Genomic DNA, 13,587 nt, shown 5'->3' on the forward strand with positions numbered 1-13,587 from the left:
GGATGCAGAATTCATCATTTATAACTCTCAGACCTTACCTTAAAGAAATATTCTGTGAACTGAAGTTAATGCCTGCCTCCCTTCTTTAGATGTAGGACTCAGGATAAGGAGCATTTGAGACCCAGATGAGCTGGGTCACAGCCACCCCACCTGGCAATGTGGCACATGCTACTGAAGAAGACCAGTCACTCCGAATGTAGATCTCTGTGGGGCAGCTTTCCGGAAGGGCCATGTTCCTCAACGTCCAGGGTGCATACGCTCATACAGTTGTCAGCCTTAGGACTTGGGTATCATAGATCCTGCAGTCACCTCTCTTTGTCTTTCTTTGTAATTTGAAGATTACCTTATAAACTCACTCTGCTAATGTGAATCAGTGCTTCTTCCATGCTCCTGTGCCAGGGGGCTCTTCATTCATCGTAGGGGGACGATGACAATGCCACTGTTTCTAAAAGTCAGGAAGCTTTCTGTCTTAGAGTTCAGAGAATGAGTCCCTACTCTCTTACCATGTCTTTTTAAAAATTTTGATCTTTTCGTGAAGTGTGTAAACCTGGCGATTCACAGACCTGTACCCCTGGGGATAAAAATATATTATATGTTTATAAAAAATAAAATTTAAAAAAAATTTTTTTTTAATCTTTTCAACATTAGGAAACACATTCCAACCCGTATAATGATGAGTTCTACGACCTTCTCTGTCATAATTCTTAACCCATCAGCCATGTGTCCCACGTACCGCCTCTTGATGTGGCATTCATGTAACAATCTGGTATTCGCCGTGAGCTCATAGTTCACGTTTTGATGCCATTGTGGGGAGACATTGGCGTCCTTTCCCCAGGCCCTGCTGACCCAAGCTGGGGTTCAGAACGTCCCATTTAATTTGCAGGCTAAACTGAGAAGAGGTCAATCTTACTATCTACATTCAGGCTGACCGTTAGTTTGCATTACTTCTGAAATTACATGTTGGAGGGTTGTGTGTCCTTTGAGGTTTGCATTTGTGTTCTCGACATTTAAGACTGTGCGGGGACATCGTGTCGTTTAAACAGCCACAAGAGGCACTGAAAATCCTTTAGAGAAGAGACTTGCATATCCAGTGAACCCAGCAGCAGAATGGAAATACCCACAGCAGCTCACACCCCGCCACCCTTCTGTCCAGTAATGTGAGATTCTGACACTAAAACAGTTTTGTGAGAAGGAACAGGAGTGACAAAATCAAAGTAAGTTAACCTGTGTTTAAGTGGAAGAAACTGTACCCCTGAAAATTTTTTAAAAAAAGAATAAATTTGCTCATTAAAATAAAGATAACCCAGAACATTCAGAGATTTGAACTAGTCCACAGGAAGCCCTCAAGTATCCCCAGAGGGCGTGATTGTAGCATGGTGTGGGGTGGCATGGTGTGCAGTGGCACGGCATGGGGTGGCATGGTACAGGGCGCCCGGCCAGCAGCAAGTGCGCTGCCGTGCTCCTGCGTCTGCTCAGGGCAGTGTCTCCATTTCCTTAAGAAGGGAGCCCAGGCAGCAGCCGTGTGCACACCTGGAGATTTTTATCAATGATAATATGATTGTATTTTCTCTTTGAGAAGCTTTGAAACAAGTGGACCCAGAGCAATCAATGCCCCAGGAGACAAATGCACGGATCAGGACCTTGGTATCCTCCAGAAAAAGTCCATTTGTTTAAGGGGAAGAAAAAGGCATGACATTTTACACATTAAAATTGATTATTTCATCAATAGGTTAATAGAAAACCAGACTGCGAACTCACTTCCTGCTTCTACATCCGTATGATAATGGACAATGGGAGCGTGAAAAATGCAGGGTATAAAGCAGGCGAGGGAAGAGGTCTGTGCTGAGCATCCCTCCCTTCCAGAGCGGTGCCCAGCCCAGACTAGGCCTATTTATATGTAAATGTTTGAGGAAGAGGTAGGTTTTACACTGAGGAGTGTAGCCTCTTTTGCAATTACTACTTTCTGGAACTTGTGAAACATGGGCCAAGACACCACAGCTTCGTCTGTTGAAATGAGTAAACACACAATTAATTCTACGAAAGCACCCGCTCTACCTGAGGAAGCGGATAAACATGCATTGAACATTTCTAAAGTAAACATCGGAAAACTGACTGGCTTGGTCCAGAAGTCGGGGCATTTGTGCTGCCAGGTTGCAGCGGCTAGCTCTCTTTGCCAGGTGTGCTCACCCCTGGGACAGACCCCTTGTAGGTAGTTGATAGCCTTGGGGGTGCGGAGACAAGGGGAGCTACTCCAGGCACATAAGATTACATCCAGACCATCTATTGCAGGAGGTAGTCCGGGTCACCACGACTTTGGAGATTACAGTTCTTGTTAATTGTCGGTTTTCAAGCTGCAAAGTCATTCTGAGGTTTAGTTATGGCTTACTCTTTTCTCGTTTTAGATCGGGTGACAGCTAAGTTACAGCTCGGTTTTTGTTTTCATCAGGAACACAGAATTTGCGTCCTGAATATACAGTATGTGTTTCAGAGTTGTGCTTGCTTCCTGAAACATCCCTATTTCTTACACGTAGCTTACCTTGCGCTCTCCAAATAAGTCCAATACGCACAGAAGTGCTGGAGATTCAGGTCCGCGGTGCAGCTACTTGTGAGGACCTGGTCATCACTATGGGTCACGTGCTGGCCACCAGAACTGCATGCACCCTTTGAGATTGAGCCTTGGACCTGACAGCGGGCCAGAAGAGCCCACCTGTCCTAAGTCAGGAATGCAGTGCGGTGTGAGGGACTCCCGGCCAGCCTGCCCTGGTCTCGGGGTTGGCCCAGTTTTCCACGGTGTGCTGCAGACACCCTGTGGGTGTGCAGACACCCTGCAATGCAAACACCTGCCTTCCCAGATGAATGAGCGCTTCTTCCCTACCCGCAGTGAACGGTTTTCCAGAAGAGGCCCTACCAGCAGGTTGGACCACTTTCTTTTCCTGACTGTGGGGGTGGAGAGAGAGGGCCGGTCCAGTGTGCCCTACTTTGGAAACTTCCCGAAGTTTGTGAACTGTCTCCTCTGAAGGGCTGGCAGGAACCAGCCTCTCTACCACAGGTGTCTGCTGGCCCGAGTACATGGTTGGTGGGCTGGGGGGTTGGTGAGTTGAGAATGTGTCCCTGGAAAAGAGTGTCTGAGAAGGTTGGGGACCCCTCCCACCTACCTCCCAGGACACCGCACACACTGTTAAATTTGTTCTGCATTTCCCTCCCAAACCCAGGATTTTTCTGTGGGTAACTCACTATTTGTCTTTTTTTTTTCCCTGGGATGCTTTCCTGGGCGAGCTGAGAGCTTGAGGCGCATGTTTTTTTGGGTTCCTTGGAGCTCCATTCAGAGCCTCCAGCAGCCCCCATAAGAAGAAGGGACTTCACCCTTTGATGACAGCAAGATGCTAGCGGTTTTGCTGGTGCAGGCTACTGTCCAGATCAAAATAGGTGTGGGGAGAGACAGCTTCTCTGTGGGTAGCTCTGGGTGCTGTAGACCTCCCTTCTGCAGCACACATGCAAACTGCTAACCACCAGGGGCTCTTGGTTAGACATGCTCCCAGTGTTTTGCCAGATGATAGGGCTAATGGCTGCTGGCATCATAGCTCCTTCAAGAGACGCCATCCGTCGCCAAGGAGAAGGCCAGCATGGCACCATTTGGAGGAGCCACGTGTCCAGCCCAGCAGGGTGAAAAGGATGCACGGACTTCCTTGCCTGGTTGTTTGATTTTGTACAAATCTAATGACACTGGCTAGCCCACCCCTGCCTGCTCCTGAGCTCTGCAGGGGAGGCGGGGACAGCAGGGGTGAATGGGGGGTGTGAGGCCCAACACCCACCTGCCTCCCAGGATGCACCACCTCAGGGCTGACGTCACAAGCTGCTTTGACATTTCTTTTCTCCCCTTTTCATTTGTTTTCTTTTCCTTTTTGTTTCCTCTCTTTCCCCCCCTCCCTCCCCTTGCTCTCGGGATGCAGCCAAACGCAAGGCTTGGAAACTAAACCGTGTTGGTAGCCTGCGAAATATTTACAGCAGCAGCAGCACCAACACTGAAGGTAACGCCACGCGCCGCCCGGAGCCGCATGCCCCCTCGTTGTGTTCGCGGACTCATCCCCGCCGTCTCTCCATCTCCCGTCCGTGTGCCTGGTTTTGCCATTCGTGTTCCTTTCAGCTTACTTAAATTTTGACCTTTCGCTTCAGTCCTAGAGTAGTGATGTTTAAATTACTTCAGAAACCTATTTTCTCCTCTTTTTTCTTTCCCTTTATACATGCGGGCACTCAATGTAATATTTCCCAAGTTATTACAGTTTTTAAAAGTGTGAGTATCAGGTGTAATGATCTGTAGCCAAATACAATAGTGTGCCGTGACATTTAAGTCACAGTCTTAATTTGTTTTGTGGACGCATACTCCATAATGCTCTGTGAGGCTCTAATCCAGAGGCGGCCCGGCCCGGGTCATTTGCATGGGCTGCTATTGCTTGTAAATTCAGTATATTGTTGTGTTTCTAAAGGTCGTCTGGTGCCAAAGTTCACAAATTGACTTGCGTTGCTTTCTCCACTGGAGACAGCCGCCACTGCTTTTGTATAATAGCAGATTGAATTTTTCCCACCTTCATTTGAACAACACAATTATAAATTGCCTTTTTTTTTTTTTATGATTACAAATGTCAAGGGTCAGAATTATTTTGATGCCAGGCAAAGGAAAACCACCATCCGCCCAAGCGCTTGTGCGGGAGGGTGGTGTACGATGTGTACGATGCAAAATAGGTCACAATCCAGCGATCTTGGTATAATAGGGGGACATTTTTTTTCACTTAAGTGCAAGCCAAATGGGTCAAGTAATCGCAAGCTCGTGCCCTAACACTAATTGACTTATTTGGGGATGATTATAACTGTAATATTTTTCTTAATGTCACTGTTTTCTGGGCTGTTGATTTTAGCGATTGCCAAGCAGTGGCATTAAATCTCTTGTAAATTTTAAATTGCACGCTATTTCTGTAAACAAGTCCCTCTCTTCACATCCCGATCATTAACCTTTGCTGATTTATATCACCATCCTCTTTTTCTTCCTTCCACAATTACTCCTGTCTTGCTGCTGAAAGCCCTGCTCTCAGCCAGAAAAAAAAAAAAAAAATGAATCTGGAAAACAAAACTACATTTTCACGATGGCTTGTTAAAGACCTATTTTTTTAATCATAATTTTTTTTTCATTCCTCAAGGGGAAATTGTCATCTGTTAAGGTACCAGTGGGGCTTGACCCCCCCCCCTTGGTATCTTCTTTCAAAGCATTCATTCAAGAAAGACAAAATGAGAGGGAAAAATAATAGAATTTTATGAGCAGTCACACGCAGTATGATTTTTTTGTCTTATTTTTAAGGGTGTTAAATATACTCTTTCACTATTTTTTTAGTGTTAGTTTTTCAACTTAGGCTGCATATCATTTCTTTTCCCTGTGTCCTTTTCGGATTTGTTTTTCTTTTGTGTGTGTATGCATTTGTCATGACAAATTTGTTTATTGACTCCTGGCCTTCAAAAAAAAAAGGCACGTCTGGTTTTCCATGTGGTCATATATAAAGTTGGGGGACAGTGAGGAGGTGGACAGACAGTTCCCCCTGGGACTTGCTGACAGCCCTTCCTGGAGACACTGGTGGGCTCTAGCCCCCGACAGGTGTGGTGATGTGCAGAAGTGGGAGCTTCTCACCTTGACCGACCAGGTAATCTGTGGTGTCTGCCCTGCCCGGCTGTCCTGGCTGGGGACGGACAGTGATGTGTGCAGCTCCCAGGAGTCCAAACACCAGATGAGGCTGCATCTCCAGGCCCTTGGTCAACTGCCAGCAGCCGCTGCAAGCAGTCCCAGGGGTACTGGAGTAAATAATGACCACCAAGCCAATCCTCCCTCCCATTTTCTCTCATTTCCATTCAGCGTTGAGTTACATCTGTGAATCTTCAATTAAGTGACATGACTATTCTTCCTTTACTTTGTTTGGTAATTCTATAAGCACACCATCTCATTTCATTTTAGTCACGTTTTCCTGAATTCGTGTAATTATATAAATTCTCAAAATGCCTTTCTGACCTCCAGTCTTTTGCTGTGTGATGTCATCATATATTCTCTCTCTATAAGATGATCCTTTATGAAAATTCATACCCTGAACATTCCAAGGTTGGTTATCACCTGAGGCCTTGAGTGATCTGCTAAATGTACCTTCCCCAGACAGAGTATTTTTTAAACTGGCCTCTTTGTATAGTGTATTCAGAGGTACCCTCCAAAACACCAGAAGGAGAGTTGACTCCCAAGATCCCTGGGGAGAGAGTTGGAAACTGAGTTTTGGGAGTTAGGGAGGGGCACACACTGTGAGCTAGGCACCATACGAGGAGCGTGTCCATACCTCTGAGCAGGCCTCAGCATGACCTGGGACGGGGCACCTGCATCCCCCTTTCCAGATCCAGGGAGTGCAGCTCAGGTGTTTTGGGCTTACCTGGAGAATCAGGTTGGCGGGAGACAGGCAGGACTGGAATTTGGACCTGGTAATCTCACTCTAAAACCCTTTTTCTCCTGTGTCCACTCATTCCTGACCCCTGGCCTGAATTATTTCAGCAAATCCACATGGTACCCTGCTGGTAGGTATCCTGTTGGAGACGGGAAATTGGAGTTCTAGAGGCAGAATGCATGCCCAGACAGCTCAACTCCAGGACCTACTCCTGGATCCTCATGGAACAGGTCAATAGATAGATGATGGGAGCAGATAAGACAGATTACCCAGAACTGATGACGGAAATACCCAAGACTAGAAAACAAACAAAAATGTGCTCTTCTCTACTTTTTTCTGTCCATCAGGGTTAGTTATCTCAGAAACCAAAACGGAAACCTGATGTTTCTGTATATGTGTATTAGACTAATTTTTACATCTCTGTTACTTTATAAAAATTCAACCCTGCCAAGGTTGGTGAAATTTCAGTTCCTTCAACAAGAACGAACTTTCATTTTACCATCTCAGAGGTTTGTGAAATGGGATGGAAGATCTGTTGATGATGGGATTCTCCAGTTCATCGCTGCCTCCGAGCCCAAGGGAGAACCACGTCCGCATCAGGCGGCTGAAGCCAGACTCGGGAATGTTCAGATCCGAGGTCAGCATCTTTCGGAGGAAGAATAGAGAGGGCTGAGCAGAAAGTGGGCGCTGTGTCAAGGGCTCTGTAGAAGGAAGGCCTGTGGGAAGTGTGTGCGCAGCAGCACCCCAGAATAGGGCCATACAGGGCCCCTGCACTGTCTTCCTCCGCCCACCCAGAGACAGGTGGGATTATCGTCCTCTGCAAGACAGAACAGAAGGACTCTTCCAGGATGTGATAAAGCATAAATGGGTAAAGGAAAGATGTGTTGGGGCACAAGGGGTGTTTCTTGGGGTGCCAGGCCCACCCTCATTTTGTGAGCTGAACAAGCCACTTTGTAGTATAGGTGATGCTCACACCCAGGTCCCAGCCAGGTTCAATATTAGCCTGAGTCTCTGTTCAATCCCGTCTCGGGGTACATTTCTGTGGATCTGGGACTTGCCCAGAGACGGGTCTGTGAAACCTGTTTGCACAGCTTCCCCGCGCCACAGCAGGCCAAACGGAGGGACCCTGAGGTCCCTGGCACGTGGTCACAAACCTATAAATCCCCACAAGCCATTTGGAGAGCACCAGCCAGCACGGCGGCTTGCCTCGGACCTCCATCTGTGTCCCTCCTGCACCGGACGGCCAGGACAGTCCCTGTCCAGCACCTGATGCCCCCGGTCGTGGTGCTGAAATATCTGTCTCCTTCAGGTCAAGGCAAACAGATGATCGGCTCATGCTTATGCACTCACGGCTGAGATAGTGACAAGCTTGCCAGGTCTCCGGTCCCTGTCCTGCGCAGGTCTGGGGCAGAGGGAAGGGGGAAGGGCTTGCAGTCAGACAAGGGATGTTGGATGAAGACTCTGGCATGGAGTGAGGGAATATTCGTTCCAGAGGAGGTACGGGGTGCCCTGCGGGTGAGTGGAGAGTGAAGCTCGGCACGGTGGAGGGGTCAGGAAAGGCTTCATTGTCTCCGGGATTCAACAGGAGCCACAATGGACTGCAGCACTGAGCATTTTCCTGGCATCCTGCCCTGGGATTCCCAGGAAGCCCGAGGGGGAGGCTCGTATCCTCCACATTTCCCAAAAGGAGAAACTGAGGTATGGGGAGGGGCGGTCATGTGCCCCCAGAAAGCACCCTGGCAGGTGGCCACTGGGCTGGGCCCTGAGATCAGAGCCACAGCCTGAACCCGTGGGCTCCATAACAGGCGTTGGGCAGGTGGAGGCTCGAGCAGAGGCACAGACTCCCTGCTCGGGCTGTGACCTCCATGGACGGCCCTCACCACCCGGAGGGGAACAAGGCTGCTCTGCCGCTGCGGATGTGACCTGTTGTGTCCTTTGGTGTCTGCATCCAGCCCTGACCTCTGGGCTCATCGCCTGAGGCTGCCTTCGACACCTGGACACAGGGCTTGCCACTGTGAGTCCTTCGGACACCTGCAGCCCCACGGTGACGCTCCATCAGAGGTTCTGCACACTGCGTATTTGTGAGCAGTGGTGTAGACTGCGCTTACTCAGCCCCAACTCCTGAGCCAGATGGGGTCCAGTTCCGGAGTCTCCACGGCACCTCAGTCCCCCGTCTGCAGGCTGTGGAGATGGCACACTAACATATCCAGAGGAAGGTCGCTCAGCGTCCACACCTGCTGCTATTGTCCGTGCCTTATGCCAGAGCACCACCGGTCCCGTCATCAAGGAACACTCAGAGCTTGAGAAATGTGGACATGGCAAGGAGCAGAGATTCAGCAAGAGATGTTTCCCTGAAAGTGTGAGGGGGGATTTAAAATCAAACCTCATTTTTTCCAGACGTTGAAAGCTACCCCTCTCCCTTCACTGTCATCCTCAAAGCAGACATCAAACACAGAAATTTGGCTTTGGGAACAGACACGCCTGAGCAGATCCCAGTTCTGCCACTTCCCAACTCTGTGGGTTACGATGACTTGCTGGGTCTGTCCTCCCCCTGCTTTGTTTTCTTCCCCCAGAATGAACACAATGAAACCTACTTGGAAGGATGACTGGAGAAGAAATGACTTGACTGCAGAGCTGGGCCCACGGTCGGGGTGACCACAGGGGTCACAGTGAAATTCTTAGACTTATTTAATAGGCAGATCACTCCAAGAACACAGTCTGTGGAGAGTATCCATGGCACTATTTTCTAGGCCTGTTGAGTGTATTAGTTGAGGGCAAAATCGGCCAAGGTAGACGCTGCTCAGTGATGAATGGCACAGATTAAGAACTCCTGCATATCAATTAAGATTGGAGACCCTTTCAAGGAAAGTAACTCCAGAATTGACTTTTAGGGGAGAGAAGTGAAAGTACTTGTCTTTCCAGCCATCAGCTTTTCAAAGGGTGACCAAGACACTGTCAACCAACCCCACAGCCAGCAGTAGCTAGGGGCAGCCCCAGGGGCAATAGAGGGCCCACCCAGCACAGCAGAGCCCACACACGCCTTCCACCAGGAGATTGGGGACCCTGGAAAGTGACGAACATCAACTAGAATGAGTAACAAATGATAAATGCGCAGAGCACTGCTTAGGAACCACATAAATCAAAACAGATACCTCTGGGCTCCCTTTCTCTTTCTAAACCAAGAGCTTGGGCCTCAGGCTTTCCTGCAGTGCGTCGGCCATAAGCAGGTGCCAGGAAGATGCTCGAACATCTGTCTTCTCCATCCTGAAGTGTCGCAGTTTTGGATCTGTTCATATTTTTTCAGGAGCTTTGTCTTAGGTACTTTCCTAATTTAAGAAATGCCTTTGGAAGCCAAAGCTGATAGAACAGAGTTTCGTGGTGCCCAGCTCTCAGACTGCTCTCCTGGCTCTCTCTAATGTGTTTGGAAAATAAGAGAATCTTCCCATGACAACAGCCGTTAACATCCCTAACTTTGTGACTTCCCCCTGGGGATTCGCTTCTTCGCAGAATTAATTCTGCCCATGTCCTAAATTAAGCCACGGTACAACACCTCTGTTGGACTCTGGGCTAAACAAAGATATTTACCTAATTCAGAGTTTATAAAAATATTTACCTAAATACCACAAACTGAGTGTGTTCATAATGAGCAGAAATAATGGTGTTTTTTTTTTTCTTTTCTGCTTAAAATTAATTTCTGGAGCAGGAGGAGGGAGTGTTTTTCTATGTATTATTTAGTGACCATAGGTCTTGGTTCTGCACAACCCTAGACCATATTCTTTAGGCTTTCCTTCACATTTATTGTGTCCTATGAAAATGGGAGAAATACTGAAAATAAATAGAAACTGACTTTTTATATTATGGTGGGTTTGGCTGAAACCTTAAACACATGTGGTTTTCGTAATGAAGTAAAAGATCTAGACCACGTGCCTATGTGATATATGCTTTGAAAGCAGAAATATCTCAGTATTTTATAAAATGCATGGCTCAAAAAATTAACATAAAAGCCTGGGGCTGCGTACGTTGTAACCACGAGTGATCTCGCCGTGTGTAGATTGTGGTAGACCTGAAGAGGGGGCAGAACGGCAAATGCATCCCCTCCCTGTTTCCAACTTGGACCGGCTGACAATGGCTGTGTGCAGAGTTGCGTTAGGAAGGATTCTGAGGCTGCATCAGGCTCTTCAGGATCCGTTATGGATGTCTTTCCTGGCAAAAGAAAGGGAGGGACAGCACGCCTCTGTCATCCCAGGCCAGCCTCGTGCCTCCCTCATGCTTGAAGCGGAGATCAAAGGGTGGGATGGGCTCCCAGTTGGCAGGTGGCAGAGCAGGAAGAGCAGGAGAAGGAAGCTCGTTCCCGGAGAGGACCACGAAATTGGAAGGACGTGAAGAAAAGACAATGTGGAGTTTCAAGCAGAAACTGGGAGAAACCGATTTCTATGCTCACTTGGTAATGGGGGAAAAAAATGACTGAGCCAAACGTTGAAGTGACTATTAACCTGTTAATCCAGGTACTGTGATAGATCCTAAAACAAAAGTCCTAATTCTTGATCAACAGAAGTCTGGAGTGGAGAAGACCACTGTTTGAGTGCAGGTCTTGGCTATTTCATGGTCAGATCACTTTTAAATGGTGAGCAGCTGGGAACCCTCGGGTTCTGTGGATCCTCGACTCCTCCCTTGGCCACCTCTTCAAGGAGACCTGTCCCTCAGTGCAGAGCAGCTCTTCCCTGCAGAGTTGAGAGAACACATTCTCATCACGGGTTTGTCATGACCTATGTCAGGAAGGACGCTTAGCCTCACGGATAGCGCTGAGCTTGGGGGGGCTGGGTTCCAGCTTAGTAGAGGCGCTCAGGAGAATGGACTCAGGTGCCCCATCCTGCCAGTGAAGACAGCGACAGACACGCTGACCCATTCTAAACTCAGAAGAGATGTCCTTGCTCGTGTCAGACCTGCATCTCACAGTTTCAAGCAGTTGTGTGTCCCCTGGGCACAGGGGACCAGGTCGCCTGGGCCTTTGCAAGAACACAGTGCAGTTGCTCTGTTGCTCAAACCTACCCCTGGAGACAGGCTCGCATCTGTCTGGTTCTTCTTGCCTTCCACCCGCTTGCCCAAAACGCACCCCTGGTCCAGGCGGTCTCCTGTTGGAAACAGCTTCCAAATGTAGAACAGTTGCAGCTGCTTTAAGTCCTTTAACCCTTTGTCTGCTAGGAGTCCGCAAAAATAATTGATGACTGATTGGCCCATTAACCTTTAAAAAAAAAAAAGTTTGACAGCCCAGACTTGTGTAATGAGGAGGGATTCCTCGTGAAATCAGTCTGATGGCTGAGTTGCTTGCCCCTAAGGAGGCAAAATTAGCCCCACGGGGCCTCGTCTGCATAGAAACTGGACGCAATTAGTGTAATATCCGGTGTTATTAATGTCGTTTGGAATAATTGGGCAGGTTGATTTCGACAGGTTCATGGCGCTAAAATACTATTATAGTGGACCTCTCCGCAGCTAACTGTTAAACACGGAAAACTGTTCAAATCCCTGCGAGCCCAATCACAAAACTTTATTTAGCAGCTCAGCCCTGGAATGTCACGTCGCGAGACAACACAGTTCTTCATCCCCAGCAGTGGATATGTGGCGCTCTGATATCCCCGCCCAGGGGCCGCAGACCGAAGATCACTGGTGACGCGTGCCTCTGACACAGAGAAGCCCACTCGTGACGTCCGCGCCAGCAGGCCTTCTGGCAACCTGTGTTCTATTTCTACAGGATGAATTAAATATAAGCCGCTGTAGTTGTCACGAGGAGTCAGTTTGTATTAGTGGAAGGAATAATAGCAAGTGTATGTTCCCAGGGTCCACGTGTACACTCTTCACATTTTAAATGAGGGTGACAGTGAAGAGTAATGTTCAGTCTGTCTTTCTGACTGATTGGCCTCACGCTGCCAATTACTGTTTTTATCATTTTTTATCTAGTTGCATATAACTAAAATATCAACGTGCCACTTCATTATGGGATGGAATCCTGCTCGTCCATCGGTGATTTTGAATAAGGCCGTATCGCCAGATAGAAATTCATGTTCATCCATACAGAAGAAGGGAAAATGTCCAAAAATCTGCTATTAATAAGTGTAAACAGTCACTGCTATTAAGCAAGGATTAAATCGAGAGATTTACTAAGCGTTGACCCTAGTAGGATGGCTGGTTAGTGTGTTGGTGTCTCCCACCAGAGCCAAGTCTTCTGTCCCCTGGATGAATCAGGATTGAGTTTGGAAACAGGTGGCTACAGCTGGCTAGAGGGGAACCTGGAGGGCATCTGGCACATCCCATCACTCCACTTTGCTGGTCGGCAGCTGTCTTACCTCCCCCGGGTGGGGTGGGGGTGGGCCTCGGCGTGGAGGGGCCAAGGTGCCTGCATCTGTGGGACATATCTTGACAGGTCCCCAGTAAGAGAGGAAGGAGATCTGTGGCCCCAGCCCAGTTATGAAAACCTGGAGAAGGAAACTTGACACATGTGCCACCCACCCCCAGAACAGAGCACAGCAGCCAAGACTGTCAATTGCTCTGATGATCCTGGTATAAATGGGACCGTCCCTCCTCCTGGTGCTAACCGATCACTGACGATGGCAGCTGGACAGTCCCCAGCTTATGACTGACACACCCAAGGGCATCACATCCCAGGAGCCGTGACAACAGCTGGGCGGATGTGTGTCATCCCGTCCCCTGGCATTCTCTGACTGGACGAGTTTAAAAGAATTGACGCTAGTGACAAGCTGGGTAGAGATTTTGGGGAAACTCCTTTTAAAAGTCCCCACACCTTGCTTGTCTGACATAGGTAACAAGGAAAAGTAGCAGAAAGGTCACTGGAAAGAGGAGAGACCCTTCCAGCTCCCACTGGACACCCGCCAAAAGTTCCTTTCCTTTAAATGTTTGTTTTCAAAAAACAAAGAGCACTACTGGCCACTTTAAAGAAAGAAGAATAATTAAAGGTAATGAGATGATAGCGATAGGTCTTTGTATTTTTCCTGACACAGAACTAGAGCCTGACAGTATTTATTTTGTATTTATTATTCCGTGCAGTTTCGTTGCAAAGAAACAAAGTATCCCTTCATGGAAATTATATGTAGTGTGATTAAAAATGCAA

The 13,587-nt window shown here is 48.1% G+C and overlaps 1 protein-coding gene across 8 annotated transcripts in view; it reads left to right on the forward strand.

Moving 5' to 3' along the window:
• Positions 1–13,587, forward strand: part of AGAP1 (ArfGAP with GTPase domain, ankyrin repeat and PH domain 1) — a 505,060-nt gene that overhangs the window by 414,373 nt on the left and 77,100 nt on the right. For 5 of the 8 annotated variants that reach the window (XM_032857552.1, XM_032857553.1, XM_032857548.1 and 2 more), the window contains one exon: positions 3,951–4,028. The exons of the other annotated variants lie outside the window; for them this stretch is intronic. In XM_032857552.1, the coding sequence (XP_032713443.1) occupies positions 3,951–4,028 (78 nt within the window). The remainder of the gene's footprint in view (positions 1–3,950; positions 4,029–13,587) is intronic. 8 annotated transcript variants of the gene reach the window in all.

Source organism: Lontra canadensis, unplaced genomic scaffold (genome assembly GCF_010015895.1).
Source record: "Lontra canadensis isolate GAN:19392208 unplaced genomic scaffold, GSC_riverotter_1.0 scaffold13, whole genome shotgun sequence".
Classification (NCBI taxonomy): Eukaryota; Metazoa; Chordata; class Mammalia; order Carnivora; family Mustelidae; genus Lontra; species Lontra canadensis.